The sequence below is a fragment of the Apium graveolens genome, unplaced genomic scaffold (assembly GCF_009905375.1).
Source record: "Apium graveolens cultivar Ventura unplaced genomic scaffold, ASM990537v1 ctg8498, whole genome shotgun sequence".
Lineage (NCBI taxonomy): Eukaryota > Viridiplantae > Streptophyta > Magnoliopsida > Apiales > Apiaceae > Apium > Apium graveolens.
Window position 1 is genome coordinate 4,336 of NW_027421227.1, and position 18,817 is coordinate 23,152.

At 33.2% G+C, this 18,817-nt stretch overlaps 2 protein-coding genes across 2 annotated transcripts; one reads left to right on the top strand and one right to left on the bottom strand.

The window, feature by feature from the left end:
- Positions 1-12,443: 12,443 nt before the first annotated feature.
- LOC141705057 (serine/threonine-protein kinase WAG1-like) lies at positions 12,444-14,099 on the top strand. Its single transcript, XM_074508131.1, has one exon. It carries the CDS (start codon positions 12,482-12,484, stop codon positions 13,895-13,897), a length of 1,416 nt encoding a protein of 471 aa, XP_074364232.1. The 5' UTR covers positions 12,444-12,481; the 3' UTR covers positions 13,898-14,099.
- A 3,028-nt stretch (positions 14,100-17,127) lies between these two features.
- Positions 17,128-18,381, bottom strand: LOC141705063 (putative glutathione S-transferase parC). Its single transcript, XM_074508137.1, has 2 exons — positions 17,690-18,381; positions 17,128-17,609 (listed from the first exon to the last, which is right to left on the bottom strand). The coding sequence occupies exons 1-2, from the start codon at positions 18,020-18,022 to the stop codon at positions 17,259-17,261; spliced, it is 684 nt and encodes a 227-aa protein (XP_074364238.1). The 5' UTR covers positions 18,023-18,381; the 3' UTR covers positions 17,128-17,258.
- Between the last annotated feature and the right edge of the window lie 436 nt (positions 18,382-18,817).

The window sequence follows — 18,817 nt, forward strand, 5'->3', positions numbered from 1 at the left end:
TTACAAACCACAAACCAAGAATGATCATGATGTTAATGCTGAGTTGGGCTTAGTTCCGACATTTCAGAAAGTGTCGCTCAAGGATTTGTCTGAAAATATGCAGGATAATACTGAGGTTCAGACTCAGGCTATAGTATTCATAGTACATTAAAAATTGTTTAAAAAATCATTAAATTAGAAGATTTTTAACATACCATTTTGGTCATATGCACTGCAGAAAAAAAGGTTCCGCACCTTCAACATTGTCAACTTAGTTGCTAATTCTGAATGCTACTTCAACGCATGTGGTAAATGTCAAATTGAGGTGTTCGTTGTTGCGAAGAGATTTAAGTGTGAAAAATGTACTCGCAGTACGTCTCTTGCAGATAAAAGGTATTCATAGAACATTAAATTTATCCAAAAAAACTTTGTTGACACTTAATCAATTTAACTTTATATAATTGTTAACACTTATGCAGGTATCAAGTTAAGGTCAACGCTGAAGATTCCACATTGACCTGTCCTATTTTGCTAATGGACCGTGTTGTCAAAAGTATCATAGGATTCAATGTTTACACGTTATATCTAGAGTAGTCAAAAGTTAGTGCATCATTCACTTTACTTTCTTCCCAAAAATATCAAAATTGGTTTATGTACCACCTTTAAATATCTATAAAATGTACTTTCTAACACTCATATAATTTGCCCAAGGTTGATCGTGTTGCCGTATCATTCCTGCTTTGCTTCAAAGCATGATAGGTAAAGAGATTACCGTTGTTATTGAAATCAAGAAGGGAAAGAAAGAGGAAGATGGTTATCTTATTGTTGCTGAAGATATATATGATTTATCAGCTCATACTGAATCAAACTCTGATTCTTTTCTTGCAATAGATTTTCCTTCAATTGATCTAACATAAGTAAGTATATTTATGTTGTTTGTATTACTATTGCTCGACATTTGCTGAAAATGTCATTATGTACATTTTATAGTCCTTCAAAAAATCAGAGACAAGCAAGACACCAGGGTCTGCAAAATCAGTCAACAATAAAATTAAAATGGTAATCTCCAGGGCATTAGGCTTCCACATCCAAACAATTTTTGCAGTTGTTCTTACAAATTTAAATGTGTACTAATGATTTTTTATTTTGTAATCCTTGCTTGCCAGGAAAAGTGATCTACGAGTTCATGTCCAAGCACTTTATGAGTAGCAATAAACTTTCATTCATGCATTTATTTAATTTATCAATTATATTTCTATGATTTCTTAAAAACCTCTTCGTTTAAACCATAGATTATTATGCTTATAACCTATTAGAGCTTTGTTTGCACACTGTTACCGTACATTTCTTTAAATGAATTCAGTTCTTGTTTTTTATCAGCGTATTTCTTATTCAATATCAGTTACAGTTAACTTAAATATACCTGAGACGTTTGATCTATGACATACATTAAAACATTTATTTGAGATGTTCACAACTTATCCGTCCTTTGTCTCTTATCCGTTAAGAATCGTAATATTATAAACATTTCTCATTACAAGGCCTTCAATAAATGTATTATTGAATTTAGAGAATAAGTAAAATAATTGTAAGTTAGAATAATATATTGTAATTTTCAAATTATAGGTAGTATAATAATAATAAGTTGCTATTAGTTTCTCCTTTTTGTTTTTTTATGGTTATGTAATCCTGATTAATACGGTCTTGCATCCTTGAAAAAATATGAACATGACAATAAATTAGGAGATGCTAACAGATATTGATCATTGTGAAAATCCATATGACTCTTTAATAATTGAAAAATATTTAACCAATTTAGTAGGAAATAAAAATAAATTTCCAGTTGCCACATTCACTACATAAGAGATAAAATCAAACCTCCTTTCAATATCTATCCCCTGGTCTTAATTATGATTTGTAATCCCTGAATTTGTGTATATCAGTTTCAGTCAATCAAATTCAACTACAATTACGTAGGAAATGATATATTTTCTTAACCAACAGCTGATATGTATCCGTATATAAGCTCATAACCCAGAACAAGCCCGACATGGGTGAGTGTTCTAAGTCTTCTTATTTTGATTTTTCACTAATACCATACCTAACTACCATAGATTCAGTTAATATTTTCTTCAGTGTGTAAAATTATTCTATCTCGATAACATGTACTTTTCGTTAAAAATTATTGATGTGATTTTTTCTTATCTTTTCAAGCAGACGTGTTTCATTCTTTACGAACTCTTAACACAGTAGACAATAATTGGAGAGTGAGAGTGCGTGTAACTCGCATTTGGCGTGCAACATATGATGCTGGTAATCGATTTACATGAATGAATATGATAGTCCTTGATTCATAGGTAATTACTGTATACACGTATTTTTTATGATTCCTTTAAATTACCATTATTTTGGATTATATGTTAAACATAAGAAGGCGTGCTTATAATGTTAAGTGCATGACTACCATGTTCAAGCTTTTGCATCTGCTCAGTTATGGCAATGGTGGCAGAATACCATTGACGAGGGACACACTTATGAGTTTTTTAAGTTCACAACAGTTCAGGCTACTGGAGTTTTTAGGCCTGTATCATCTCCTATAAAAATTATCTTCACACATATAACCACCGTCCATGAAATGCTTTTACCTCATGTTTTTATACATTTGCACGAGTTGAAGGCCATGTCTGAAGTTCATGATTATGCTTATTCCTTGAATGCTAATGTGACACCTACATTTTCCACATGTTAATAAAATTTAAAAATTCTTATTTTAATTTTCATTTACTTGAAACTCTATCTAACATATTTATATAATTACGTAGATATCATTGGTGTTGTATCAGATATTGAGCCAGTAATGCAATCACTAACACGATATGGGCCTAAGATATGCTTTCGATTTATGCTTCGTGACAATGGATAATTTATAATTTGTTTGTATTGTTTATATACAGGAGCCATATAGACCATGTAAAAATTTGGGAAGCAAATTCATTAATTATTGTTACTAATTTTATTGATTCATATAATTTCGTAAATAGGTTTAGAGTCAAAGTTTCGGCGCGGGATTCTCTAATTGATAATGTATATCCACAACTACGAGGGAATAATGTTGAACCTGCTATTATGATTCTTGCAAGTTGCAAAGTTTTTGTTTATAAAGGTACAGATCCATACATATATATCCAATCTCCTCTCATTTTACGATAAATAGTTGTGTAATATACAATCATGTGTACCATATTTGCATCTCATGATACTCTACCAATATAAGATAACTTTTATTGCACTAATGATTTTCAGGTAAGATTATGATATCGTCTTTGAACTCTTTTAAATTTTATATCAATCTTGCACATGATACTGTAAACCTTATGAAGGAAATGTATGCTTATTATTAACAGTTAACCTTTAATTTTATATTATAATTATTTTAACATTATACTAAATGGATTCCTATTTTTTTATTATTAGGATTCTTAACCAAGATCGGGTATTGGCCCTTTATATCACAATTTTTGAACAAATGGCCCAAAATCTCACAATTTAGAAAAATGACCCTTTTTATCACTTGAAAACGCATTTAAAAAATGTGTTTTTCAAAAACGCATTTATATTTTATGTTTTTTATTAATTTATAAATATTTTGTTTTAAAACATTATTCAAAATAGAAAGAAAAAAAATAAGAAATGCATTTTAAACTTGCATTGGCCTTGAAAACGTATCATAAAAATGTGTGTATAGAGGATAAACGCATTCTAAATATGCGTTAAATGCGTTATAAAAAATGACCAGGCCCATTTGTCTGGCCCAAAAAGTAAAAAGCTACAGATTTTGTAAAAATTGATAACGCATATTTTAGTTCGTTTTTTTCGTGATATAAAAGGGTCATTTTGCTGGTTTGTGATATTTTGGACCATTTGCTCCAAAATTGTGAGATTAACGGCCATTTGGGAACGTGCATAAAGCAGTCTAAAGTGTCTGGATTGTACATGATTATGCCAAGATTGACGAGGCTTGAAGATATAAATAAAGTTTTTTAATCCCCCTAATGATTGTAATAAATCCATTTATCTGGAACTACTTTTTAATGTCAGTGTTGCTAGACACCAACTCTTTTTCCTGCTTAAATCATTAAAAATAGTTAGGAAAAATGATCATCAATTACCTTTTTTCCAGATAAGAAATTTGATATATGTTTTTCTTTTGATATATTTGCCCATCTTTTTAGTTTTTTTGGTAATGCATGTGATATTTTTGCTCGGATTTAGGTTATTTCTGAACTTTTTTGTAACCGCATTTGGACAAAAAAAACTACTTCTGAACAGTTGTATATCTTTTTTTGGTAATATTACTTCAAGATATTTTTTACGTTGTCGTTTACGTTTTTTTACTATATCTCATATGATCAGTTTTTTTTCATTCATTTTTCTCATGTATTGTATTGCTGAAACACACGGTTATATTTTTGTATTCTATTCAAACCGTCAATTATATGGATAGTTTATATATGATTATACAGTTTAATGAAAAATTTAAAAAATATTATGGATATTTACATTTATTAAACAAAAATTTCAGATTTTTTAAATAGCACGCGTAACGCTACACAATAATTTGCTTTGGCTGCATAAAATCATCACCGCAAATTTAAATATACCAATATCCCTTGCGGCCCAATCCACTAGGCTATGTATGGGTTGGCATTCCCTAATGGATCGGAGGAAATTTACGATGAGGCCCATATTGTTCATGCCCTGGTTTCTCCTCCATTTTAGATCCTGTATATAGTTACTTTTTCAGTTTTTCTTTCTTTTATCTTGAGATCAGGAAGTTATTAATACACTTTCAGATATACTGGAGTATCATTCTACTTAGACCTAATAAAATAGGCCTGAATTTGAAAAATTGAAACGGAATTCACGGAATCAGAATCCGATCCGATATTCGAATCATATAATTAGATAATTATTTGAAATCCAATTTAAATCGATCCGAAAATTATCTAAACTGAAAATATTCCGAAATACTAGATCCAATAATAACTTGGAACCGATCAAAACCGAAAAATACATTATCTGAGTCGAATATGACTAGAAGTAAACAAAATTCATACTTAATACAATTTTATACTTGATAACATAATTATTTAAACATAAGTTTTTGTAAAAGTATATTATATTATATTAAAAATATTATATTTAATTAAAAAAATTAAGTCTCACAAATTAAAAAAATGGATAAGTTATGATCCGAAAATATCCGAACCGAATTTTATCCAAATCGAAATTTGTCCAATCTTAATTTGAAGTTCATTCAAATTAGACTCGAACCGAATTATATCCGATCTGATCCGAATGATTTTCAAATATATCATAATCCGAAAATAGATTCGATTCGATTATCTGAATTGATAGGTCTAGTTCTACTGCCACTGAATTTCAGCAAAAATAACTATATATGTACATCTCCAAGCGAGAGTATAATTAATGATAGAAAACTAGGATTTAGTCTGTTAATTACAGAATGTAAAGTAAGACAAATATCAGATTAACAAGCTTTCTCCCAACTTTAGTCCAGCAAGTTTATAATGACAGATGCAGTATAAATTTCAGGAAAGTCGTTTAAGGGTGGTCGGTGTTGGAGGCTATATTTAGAAACACTGGAAAAAGAACAATTAACAGCACACTAATGACATTATGTGGGCTTGGAATGATTAGCTTATATAGTTATTGGCAATTTGGCTGCTCAACCACTAATATGGTTTCTTTTGTTTTAAGGTGGATTATAAATTGTACATGTATTTAACTTATAGCCAAAAGCCTAAAAATAACATGCATATAGAGATAAACTAGACACATGAAAATGCTTTCTTCTGTTTTTTAGGTGGATTATGAACTCTGTGTATATTGTACACAACTTTAGCTTGAAAGAATTAAACTTGGCCAAATATATTAAGTTTGTTATGTATTAGTATATATTTAGTTGTAAATCAAACCACTTAATCAAAGTTCTTTGTTTACCAGCGTTCCAAAACATATTAACCATCCTGATCAGTGATCTGCACATGCGCATATAGTATATGCTTGTTAACCCTAATACATACGCAAATGTATGTAGGTCAGTGTGTGTTTGTGTGTGATGAGAGTGGGATCTCACAACAATGAGTAGCCTTTGAATCTCCCACTTGTCAATGTTACAACATGGGATGTCTTAATTATTTAAGTTGATGTATAATTATTACATCCAAATTACATCCTTGTTGGAACTCATATTTTATCATCTTAACCTACAGTTTTCTATTCAACTAACCTGACGGCATCTTCTCTTCTGCTAATCATGGCTAATTGTCTTCTTCATATTTTTTCGTTTGATCCATACTTTTAGTAGGCCACCAGACAATCACAACCTACATCCAACTTATTATAATGTACTATATGTTCTTTACACATACATCATACATGCATAAATTAAATTATTTTACCTTCAAATACCCGAGCCGGACACTCATATTCTTCGGACATAGATACTCGGATTAAATACTTATTTTAAACCAAAAATACTTATATTTTTCAAAATTTTGCCGAGTCCGATACTTGAACAGGTCCCCGTCAGATATTTGTAACCGAGTCAGAGTAACGCAGGAGTGGGCATCTTTCTAGTTGAAGTATATAAAGTTTTTTCTTCCATCTGCATTATATCTGCTAATATTAAATGTGGAATAAGTATAATGCATGTAATGATTAGGAGTTCCTAAGACTGCTATATGATGATAAAGTAATGAAAGGTTCAGCATGTGAGTATAAGAAGAGAACATGAATAGTATTGAAAACAGGAAAAGAAGTAAGCACAGTGAAGCATAAATCATTTGGTTTGGAGCATAATGTAAATCCCAATTAATTAAGAGACTACAATTATTTGATTATACTGATAGATGGTATACATACATTGCATCTCCAAAAGGGTGGTTGGGCTAAATACTTGCCTTGTGCATGCATTTGTTGTTAGAGAGTAATATTGTTTGATGCAAACATTAATATACAGATGGATTGGCTTCAGCAGGTCTCAAACAACACAGTTGCCTAAACCAGGGGCGTTTCAACAGTAATACTAATGTAAGAATGTGAAACAAAAAAAGTACCCCATCCCAATTTATTTCATTTTTTCGGTCAAATTAACTTAACTTTGATCATAAATTACAAAACTTGAAAAAGTGAAATATACATTTTAAAGTAGATTAGATATATTTTCTAATGATAAAATTTTTATAATATGTTTTCATTGTATGATATATGAAAATTTCACTCAAAGGCCAATTTGATGACAAAAATTCAAATCAGATAAATAAGTGGGATAGAGTGAGTATGTGTGCGTAGACCTGGCAATTCGGATAACCGGTTCGGTTTCGGATCAGATCAATTTCGGATTCGATCAACTTTCGGATTATAGTATATTTGAAGACCATTCGGATCGGATCGGATGTGATTCGGTTCGGGTCTAATTCGGATTAAAATCGGATAAAATTCGGATTAAGATCGGATAAAATTTTGTTCGGATTAAATTCGGTTCGGATATATTCGGATCATAACTTAATTATTTTTTCAATTTTTGAGATTTAAAAATATATTTTTTTATGTAATTTAGTATTTTTAATATAATATAATGTACTTTTACAAAAGATTATGATTAAATAATTGTGTTATCATAAACATAAAATTGTTCAAAGTATAAAATTTGCTTATTTCGGGTCATATTCGGTTCAAGTAATATATTATTCGGTTTTAATCGGTTCCAAGTTATAATCGGATCTTGTATTTCGGATCATTTTCGGTTCGGGTATTTTTCGGATCGGTTTTCGGATAACTATCGGATTGTAAGATTCGGATCTCGAATCAGATCTAGGTTTCATAAATTTCGGTTCGGTTCTTCGTATCCAGACTCATTTTGTCAGGTCTATGTGTGTGTTATTGCACGTAAATTTATGTGTTGATTTTCAATGAATTTGAATGTACATTCAAATATTAAAAATATTTTCTTTTATTTTATTATTACTATAACAATAATTAATTTGAATATACATAATTTTTTTTTTTACAATTTTTTTAAAAAGGTTTACTAGTTTAAAAAATAGTCATGACATTGAAATCTCTAAAATCATCATAACCTAAATATATAGAATATTAAAACATAAATATTAGACAGGGCATAGTTGATGTTAACACATCAACCTTAAAATTTAGTGCAACAAATCTCACTAACATTTTGTTTTATTTCCGTTCACCTTTTGCCATCTTCTGCAATATTTCATTATCAGGCATCGAAGTTGAATGTGAAAGCGGGTCAAACCTGATAGACTAAGCCCCAGGCCCATATATTTGATCCGTCTGGAGCCCAATTAAGCTATAGACAGAATCAGATGTCGCAATGATATTATCTCAAACGTGACAGACAATGTGGCATGTCTAATTAAAATTAGTGACACTGTGGCACATGTATTTGCCATCTCAACCTCCCTGCTTTATTTAAAATATTATTTTATTTATAATAAATTTGTAAACATGTTGCGCATTCATACATTAATTTTGAGAGTAAGATTTCAACTTGAAGAGCAAAAATGATCAAAAAGATAAAACTGACTATTATTGTCACAAATCAGAAGCAAATTAAAAATTAATATAAGAAACTTTTTATATATTTATAATACATTTTTACAAAATTAAAATTATACTCCATAAATAAAATAATACTACTCATATTTTAGTTGAAAAGTTTAATTAAAAATTATTTACATTTATTTTATCTTATGATTTAGATGCTTAGAGCGCGATAAGATAGGTCAAATAGTTAAAGACTTATTTTTTGTTGTCCTATTCTCGCTCACCCCGAGATTTGTTAGAATAGATATTCAGTTGTAAGGTAAATAAGTCAAATTAGTAAAAAAAAAATGAATTAGACGCTTACAGTCATTTTATGAAAAAATCAATATATAAATCAACGATCAACGTTTGTAGCTTAAAAGAAATCCTCAACAAAACTCGGCTGTAGACAAATTCACCATCGATATCTCCGTTGACGAGAGTATGCCCCATGATCACGTGACATGGGCAGAACATAACTTATTTTTATTTGTCCTTTTTATTTTATATATATCAAGGGTTCATTATTTAGCATTAATTCTACAGGTAAAGGTATATTATTGATGAAATTATAGAGGGGGCATACATAGTATATTTTTTAATTAAGTGTTTTATTGAGGAGCCGAAAGAATCAAATGAATAAATAGCCCCGACAATGTAGGGTCACGGTTGGCCACGTGGCAGACAGCATCGTCTAACGTCCAACGTGGGACCCACCAACTCCCAAGGAGACAGTGAGGGCTTGAAGCTCAGGCCCGGTTAAGGTGGCCCCCATCACATGGGTCCATCTACCTTCACCATCTCCATTTTAAATACCACTGTATGCTCTTCCATATTGCAGTATACTACAAGCATCCTCAAAAATTTAATCTTGTCGAAATTGAATATTTATTTAGGTAAGTTAAAATTTTCGTCAATCAAGAATTCTTGAATTTCTTGAAAAATTAAAATTATTTTAATTCATTGTATATGAAAAGCATGTGTGTTAAATACAAAGTTGTATCCAGAAATAGTCGGCGATGTGTTGGCGTTATCGGCGGCTCCGGTAACTTTCGGCCTAGGATAGGTGTTGGATTAAACGCACCTGCCCCAGTAAATGCTAAATAATATACATGGTTCCATGCCTTCATTAACTCAAACTATTCTATGGTATGGCTGAAAATTTTCAATACATTACTTTCTAATGGGCTAGTAACCAAGTAGATATTAGGAAAATGTTAAATTTAGAACATGTTTTTAATTTTCAGAGTAAAAAAGTTTTGAAAATATTGAATTATCTTTACATTAATTTTTAATTTTGGGATATTTTCAATGATATAATCGTAAAAATGACTTTTTTTTGCTAAAATCATCAATTTATTGACTTCTATTCGTGGTAATTCTAGACATTTGGTTTTTCACTTGTGACACCCCGTATTAATTAAAATGTAATAGAATTGATTTTCGACTGGAAAACAAATTTTATATTTGATTTTTATTTTGAAAAATTACATAAAATTGATTCTTAAATCATGTAAAATGAAGTTAATATGACTGAAAGAGTTGTCTCAGTTGGTTGAAGACGGGATAACTATCCTCTTGATCACATGTTCGAATCCCGGATGAGTAGAATTTATGACTATACCTCGAGAGCCGGAGCTTGTCGCGTGATTTGCAGGATATTGCGTGAGACCGTGAGGTTTACCGTTTATCTAGTGCGCACCCGAAGAGTAGGCGGCTACAAATTTACTATAATAAAAAAATATATATATTAATGGTCAAAGTTTGATAAGAAGTTTGAATATATCTTACTTATTGTAACTCCGATTTACGTTATTCAAAGGTACATCTCATGTAGTGTTTTTTGCAAATATTTCAAATATAGAATTTGTTTTCCGGTCCGAAATCAATTCTATTACATTTTACTTAATACATGATATGTTGAACGAAACCAAATTTACAGGATTAACTTAGATAGAATTGTAGAAATCCATAAATTAAAGGTAACAACAAGAAAAGCCGACTGTACAGTATACTATAGAGAATAATTAGTAAAATAAAAATACAACCCTTCTAATTTATAATATTGCATAAATAAAATGTACGATATTTTTGAATGACAATTCAAGTGTTAAGAAATTTAAGATTCAAGCGAACCAAGTAGAATACAAACTATGAAAACTATACTCCCTCCGTCAGCGTGATAGTTTACGTACATTATTTACACGTATTTCAAGACTTCAATCAAGTATAGTTTTATTATATTTTTAAATTTTTTTTTTTGGAATAAAAGTTTAAACATAAAACTTTTTTCAGATTTAAAAAAAAATATTATGGAAGTATATTTTAAACGAGCATTAAAAATCATACCGAAAAGTAACGTAAACAATCCAGTGGAACCGAGGGAGTAGTAAATATGAATTAGGGTGTGTTTGGGTATGCTGTTGCAGACAACAGCAGCTTTTCGCTGAAAAACAGTTAAAAAACTGTTTGGTAAAATTTAAAAGTTGTTTTTCTGAAAAGTGCTTTTGGCTTAAAAGCTGCTGTTAGAGAAAACAAGTCCCCCATACTTTTAGAAAAAACTGATTTTCAGCTGTTGCGGGAAGCAGATGCTGATTTCACCATCAAACCTTACCAAAAGCATCATTATTTTTAATTTTTGACACCAAAACATATACGAATCAAAAAAATTACCAAACAGTCATCTGATTTTTACAGCAGCACTTTTTTCCAGCAACATTTTTTTTAACAGCACAGCAATTTTTAACAGCAATCTCAAACAGAACCTAAGAAACTAATTACTAATCTAATCCCGATCGTAAAAAAGCTTAAAGGCGATCACCATTCTACTCTTAAATCATTACGAGTTCTCGAAAGGAGCATTCACTGGCTAAGATGGCAAGTCAGTGTCTTTTTGACATGCATGCATAGTAATAATTTACTAGTGTCATACATTAATAAACTTAATCAAAATGAGTGTAATACTGTAATCTCATTATTGGTACGAAACGCAGAGAAAGAGGAAATACATTTTACCAAATTTGTGTAATTTTAAGTAAATATTAAGAGAGGTAAGGACAGAGTTTTACAATAAGGTGCCATAAAAGTATTGCAGTCTGGTAATATTACACAGTACATTGGTCAAACACTCAAACACTTGATAACAGGAATCTGCTGGCTAAGTATAAAGCATTTACTATAAAAAAAATCACCATGTTATAAGTAAAGTTTTACAGATTCACCTGGTCAACCAAACACCTAATCCTGCATCATCATCTCCAGAATTACTCTTCTTACCAGCCCTGGTTTTTAATTCAATTACAATAATTAATCTTCTGGTCAACCAGACACGTTCAGACTTCTAACCAGTAACGTCCTGCTACTCTCCTTTTATTTATTACTTCTGTACAGTTCCATTACCACCCTTAATTAATTAATACATTTTTTTACATTTATAATTAATAATTCATCCTAATTTTATACTATGCATTATCATGGGCCTTTAATTTGAGTCGGGGCGGTTTGCAATCTCGCCGGACTCGAACTCGTTTAAATTGACTCGACTCAGCTTGTTTAGTGAAATGAGTCGAGATGGGTAGTGGTTCCAGATCATTTAGTTAAACGAGTTGACTCGACTCGTGAAATTAAAGAATCGAATTCGGGTATAATTTTAGGTTCAATTAAGTACGGATTTATTAAAACCAGTTCATTTAGATAAACAAGTCGTCTCAATTCGATTACTGAAATTAAATGAGTCGAGTTCGTACCGAGGTTCATGCTGAAATAGTTAAACAAACCGGCCAAACTAGCTAGCTCACACAAGTCTACTCTATTATATAACCCTCCCCTCCTCCCACCATCCTAAACCTACAACACCAAATTAACAATGGACAAATTTGATAATTTCTCCTACCCTACTGACTCCGACTTAGACCTCAGTTTCACTAGCTGCGCTTCTGCCGCTACCACCACCACCTTCTCCTCCTCGGCTCGCAGCAGTCTCGCTCGTAGCAGCCTCACTCTCAGCTTCAATGAGTCTCGTCTCTCTTCCACTACCACCGCCTCTCCCTCTACCTCTATACCGAACCTCCACTCTCGCCCTCACCGCCAATCGGACCCTAACTGGTCAGCCATCAAGACCGCTACCAATCTCTCCTCTGACAACACTCTCCACCTCCGCCACTTCAAGCTCCTCCGCCATCTCGGATCCGGTAATCTTGGCCGTGTCTTTCTTTGCCGTTTACGTGACAATGATCATGCAAATTTTGCCCTAAAGGTCATTGATAGAGACTCACTCACTTCTAAGAAAATCTGCCACGTGGAAACCGAGGCGCAGATTCTCTCCACGCTAGACCACCCTTTTCTTCCTACACTCTACGCTCATCTCCAAGTCTCTCACTACACATGTCTTCTCATTGATTATTGCCCTAATGGTGACCTACATTCCTTGCTCCACAAGCAACCCGGTAACCGGCTACCGCTTGCTTCGGTCAAGTTTTACGCTGCTCAAGTGTTGGTTGCTTTAGAGTACTTGCATGCAAATGGTATTGTCTATCGTGATTTGAAACCGGAGAATATTTTAATCCGTGAAGACGGTCACATTATGTTATCCGATTTTGATCTATGTTTTAATTCTGACGTGGATCCCAAATTGGAACACACAACACAAGTTCATAACAAACTCCGGTTACGAAACAACTGTTTTCGTAACCGTAGGCCTGTCGAGCAGGTTATCACCGAATTTGTCGCGGAGCCGACAAACGCGTTTTCGAAATCTTGCGTGGGAACGCATGAATATCTCGCACCAGAGTTGGTCACCGGAAGTGGTCACGGTAACGGAGTTGACTGGTGGGCATTTGGAATTTTGGTATACGAGATGTTATATGGAACGACACCGTTTAAAGGAGTGAGTAAAGAGTCAACCCTGCGCAACATAGCATCTGCAAGAGGGGCATTGTTTAATGAACAAGAGAATGAAGAAGTAAAAGACTTGATAGAGAAGTTGTTAACGAAAGATCCGAGAAGAAGGCTCGGATGCGCCAGGGGTGCAACGGATATTAAACGACACCCGTTTTTTAACGGCGTGAATTGGCCGTTAATCCGTACATATCCAGCACCGGAAGTACGTGGAATAAATTTTAAGAGGAGTAAGTCACACGTCAGTGGTGTGGCATTGCAGAAGAGGAAACTATGGTGGAGGAAAGGGCTTAGTTTTTTTGTGGGGAAAAATAAATTTAATTTGAATTCAAATCATAATTATTATTGTTCGATTGATAGTAATAAGAATCGGAAACATGTATGAGTTCATACTGTTTCCCGTCTTATTACTATCGAAGTTTGTATAGGTAGAAAGTGAGAAGATACGTCAATTTTGTTGAGTGGTTTGTTTCCAACCCGAACTGAATTGAAATATATGTTACAGTTTTTTATATTTAATTGAAAATCAGAATGCAAATTGAGTTGTATTTCGGTTTTTGTCGCATACAGATCCTTGTTTAATGTTCTGGTTTTCTGGTATCTTTTGTTGTGAGTTCTTGGATGTACAATTTGCTTTCTATTTATCACTTGAAAACCTGCAAAACTCAGACAAGTTCATCTCTAGAGGAACAGAACATGGTTCACTTGATTTCAATGAAGTTCAAGATCGTCGTCTTTAAGATAATAACATTACTGCCACAGAGATCGATTTCTAGTTGTGCAGACATCTTATGGTAGAGTTGATAAAAAAACGCGTGTTCTGCACTTTGTGTTTCAGACATGGGCTAACGGATTATAATATTCTAATTATGCGATATTTCTTGTTTTGCTAATTAATTACACACGCACACATCAGGGATCAAACTACTGAACTCCTGCAAGGGGTACAAGAGCTCAACTACTGCACCAATACTTTGTTGACAATTATGAGATATTTCGATGAACTTTCTATTGAAGAAAAAAGAGGAGGTTATTCATAAAAGTCTGACTAAATGGCAAGCAGATGGTACATGTGGAGGCAAGAAAATTAGATCCTTGATTTGGGGAAGGAATACAGAATATTTAACATAATAAAGACTTAGTGCAGAATCTAGCTCGAAATTTGATGTTAAAAACTAATTAACAGTACTAGTTTTACGGGGCGGTAGTTTACCTAATACAGGAAGTTTCTGATGAAAATTGCAGTTTAGCTGGAAGACCAGTTCCCCAGCCTGTTGCTGCTACATATTTTGCTCTGTTTTCAAGAGCCGCATCAACAACTCCACTAGCTAGGTTATATAATTCATCTTCCTTCAAGAATTTCAGGATATCGAAAAATGCAACAATCCCTTGACAGTGTCTTATAGACTTCACATTGTTAGGAATAAGGAACACACTTAATTCAACAAGACCGTATACTACCTTTGGCATATAATTAGAGTAACATATTTGGGTACTCGTCCCTGACAACAAGTTAAATAATGCCGTTTGATAGTCCCCAGATTATAACAAATTTTCAACCTTTTCTCGGTGATATAAGCAAGGATAGCTGCCTCTCCTTGGTCATAAGCGCGGATAGTATTTCTTTACCAAAATGCAGTTATCGGGGATTGAAGGGAAGGACAAAATTAGTAGAACTATAATGGTCGTATAATGGTCTGTTTGAGTTAATCTAATGTTTGAATTCATAAAAAGAGACAGAACTGTAGAAACCTCCTGAAATCAGCTTTTCAAGATCAGGTTATAGTAAAAGATTTTGTTGTAGATTTAATTTTTTTTTTTGCAGATTCTCTGTTGCTCAACAAAACAGCAAAACTTTGTTTATTCTAGGACTAGATCAAAACTGTACTGTGTTTATGGGGACTAATAACCAAACAATACCAGACAGATAATTTAAGTATTGCCAGCACTACTGTTACTACTGGCCAGGGGGATACTTCAACACCACAATCGACAGGCTTCCGAGAAGTTTAAGGACACAGGCAGCAGCGAAAGATTTTGATTTAAATTTTTTAGAAGTTATGAGATTCTTTGTTTGCTGAATAATAGAGCAGGGTTTTGTTTATTCCAAGACTAGGTCAAAACTGTACTGAAATATATGAAACTAAATCAGAGTTAACATGGGTTGTCTGCACTTATAGCTTGAACTTAAAGATCAAAGAAATTTCAGCTGCTCAGCTGGTATTGCAAATGCACCTCAAAAGAAATATGATTAACAAGCTATAAGAAAATGCAACTAGACAGAAGATGCAAGTGCTGCTACTTATAATAATCCTATCGACTTAAGAAAGATTTTTATTGATATTTTGATGAAAATTTACTTCCGTTCTGTACTTTATTAATGATGCAAATCATACCAAATGCCATTGTCAAGATGAGGAGTAACTGCATACAACCATATTAGATTGGTTTTCCCTTCTTCAGGCTCCTTTCTGGATCAGAAGCTACAAGGTCTCCTCTTTCGTCAGGTGCTGTAGAGGCGAGTCCCAGACTCCCAGTAACAAGTTCCAACAGAACTATTTGAAAACTAAAAATGTAAATAAAACATTTCTGTCACCTTAATTGTGTATCCATATTCTGAAATGACAAACAGACAGCATATTAACATTCAGATTAAAATTTCAGAGTTACAAAATTATCTGATTGTATTTTTACCTGAGGCAGAAAAGCCCACATAAACCAGCAACCGCAGACATGAGACATATTGAATATGAGAATCCAATAAACTTTGCCAATACAAAATCCCCGACACGAGCCTGACAGGTTTCATCCAGTAAGAGCTTAGATATTATATCACAGTGAATGGTTCCAGTGAAGTTGCATTGTACCAACTAGGATAGTATTGTATAGGTCGCACGTCAGGAGGTTCATTAACTCTCCCACTGAAGAAGAAATTTCACAAGTAGCTGATTGTGATTCAGGTATCAGAGTTTCCAGCATCTGCAAGTTTCCTAGGGTCTCTGGAAATGTTCCAGAATGAGTTTTATGATTTTAATATAGTTCTAGTGCATAAAAATTTAGAAGATTAGATAATTCAACAGGGAGGCTTCTGCTCAAGGGATCGACAAGGGATGCAACTGAATGCAACTGTTCAAGTGAATGCAACTGAAAGACTGTCCAAGGAATGCAAGATTGCAGAGTCTGATTGGCGTCATGCCATGGAAACCAATAGTGCACAGATCTCAAACCTCTAAGCTTAGGAACCTGAATGGAAATTCTTAGATAATTTCAATTTGTAGAAAGGGAGCTTGCAAATGCCAATAAACTACCAGAAAATGGGAGGCCTTTTGAGGTTAATAGAGTTCACCTTGAAATTATCGTTACCAAGATTGTTGTAAAGGCCTAATATGATAAGAACTCCAAATAAATAGCTGAGTTTTCATTCAAAGACTTGACCAACACAGTTGCACCAGAGATCAGTATTATTAAGTTCATAAACACTGTGAAATGAATGTACTTGTGGTGCAACCTCTTTAACACAAGAAGCTATATGTACCCAATGCATCATTTTTTGGCTGACAGGATAAAACGTCAAAGTGATGATCGATACAAGAAAATCATAACAATTGCAGTACATTAATTTTTAGCTAAATACATAGAAATTGAAAATGATTCTTAGTACTGGAATCACACAACACTTACCATTTATTGGAAAGTATCTCTCAAAGCAAAGAAAAAACAACAAATAGAGTCGACGAAAGAAAGTATTAGCTAGATTTTGTAAAGTAGGTCTTCTTCATGAACACAGCGAATTCCAGTATCTTTTCAGAGTCAGGAAGGGTCTGGGAAACACTTTCTTTCTTTAAGCACCTCTTAACCCACGCCATCAATGTCGGACATTCTTTCTCAAAACTAAAGTTGCCAAATGTTTCATAAGTATAAAACCAGCTATAGAAGGTAACAAGGGCTATATCTACATAACCAAAAGTGTCACCCCCAAAGAAACATTTGTCCCCAAGCTCACCTTCCAAAACCTTCAAACTCTCGATCAATTCCTTCTTCCCAGCGTCTTTTTCTTCTCCGTCTTCTGCCCATAGTTTCCTCCCATTCTCATATATCTGCATTAGTTTCCAATCTTAGCCATGTTAAGATAATTGTATATCTAATGATGCATCATGTGTAATTTTTATGGATGTACCTTTTTGTCGATATAGTCAACCCAGAACCTCGCATGAGCTTTCTGATAAGGATCAGAAGGTAGCAAAGGAGCTTTATCATTCCAGACTTCATCAATGTACTGTACAATATTGGAAGACTCACAGATGGGCTTACCATTGTGTATAAGAACCGGAATTCTTTTGTGAACGGGGTTCATCTCGAGAAGCTGCTGGCTTTTGTACTCTTTTCTCAAATCTTGTTCTTTGTACTCATAAGCTACACCCTTTTCAGCTAGTGCAACTCTCACTCTCATACCAAACATACTGCACCAAAAATCCAACAGAATAACCTCTTCATCTCCCATTCTAAGCATAAAACTGATTACCAAGTACTTTACATTCAAATCATATAACTTGCTTTGTATTTATCCATCTTGAGTTAGGTAAAGTCCAGTATTTTATCAAGTAATTAAAAAGTTGGTATGGAATAAAGAAATACTTAACAAGACAAAAACAAGATCAGTCTTTGAACTCCTGAAAGATGCTCAGCAATAAAAATGACCAAGTGGGAGCTGAATTTAAATAATTAGCGACGTTTTCAGGTTATGTCACTGCTGGCCTGCTGTCTATCTGATCCTCTAAAATATTCAAGGAGGGCACACATAATCAATTTGATTTAGACACATAATCACCTCTTAAACTACATATCGCGATTTGACAATGATATTCTATTCTTCGGTTGTAGAAGATACAAGCAATCTGAACAAAATGTAGTATCAGGTCTGCAAAAACAAATATCTGTTCAAATTTAAGAAATATCATTTTTCAGAAAGTAAATTTGGCTCTGAATTTGTGATCACATTGCACAAGAGTTTAATAATATGACTATCATGAGCTAGCTAGCAAAAGAATCTAAAGCTTTGATTGCAATTAGCAACAGTGAGTGTGAAAACAACAAGATAAATTATTGAATTCGAGTTTACGCCTGCAGAAAGAATTAGTCCTTAACAATTGAAATTGTTCAGAATAAATATACATTCAGAAGAAAAGGGTAAAAATATGATTGGCGCGAGCAAGAAAGATTGAAAAACTGCAGCTACTGGCACGAACGATTCAGGTTTAACAATCAACAGTTTTAACACTAGAGACAGCTCTCTTGACAACCAAAC

Bases quoted from the DNA above. Each gene is read 5' to 3' on its own strand.
- LOC141705057 (XM_074508131.1), top strand. From the start codon at position 12,482: ATGGACAAATTTGATAATTTCTCCTACCCTACTGACTCCGACTTAGAC.
- LOC141705063 (XM_074508137.1), bottom strand. From the start codon at position 18,022: ATGCTTAGAATGGGAGATGAAGAGGTTATTCTGTTGGATTTTTGGTGC. The intron at 17,610-17,689 runs GTACATCCATAA...AAACTAATGCAG, and splicing joins TTGACTATATCGACAAAAAG to ATATATGAGAATGGGAGGAA.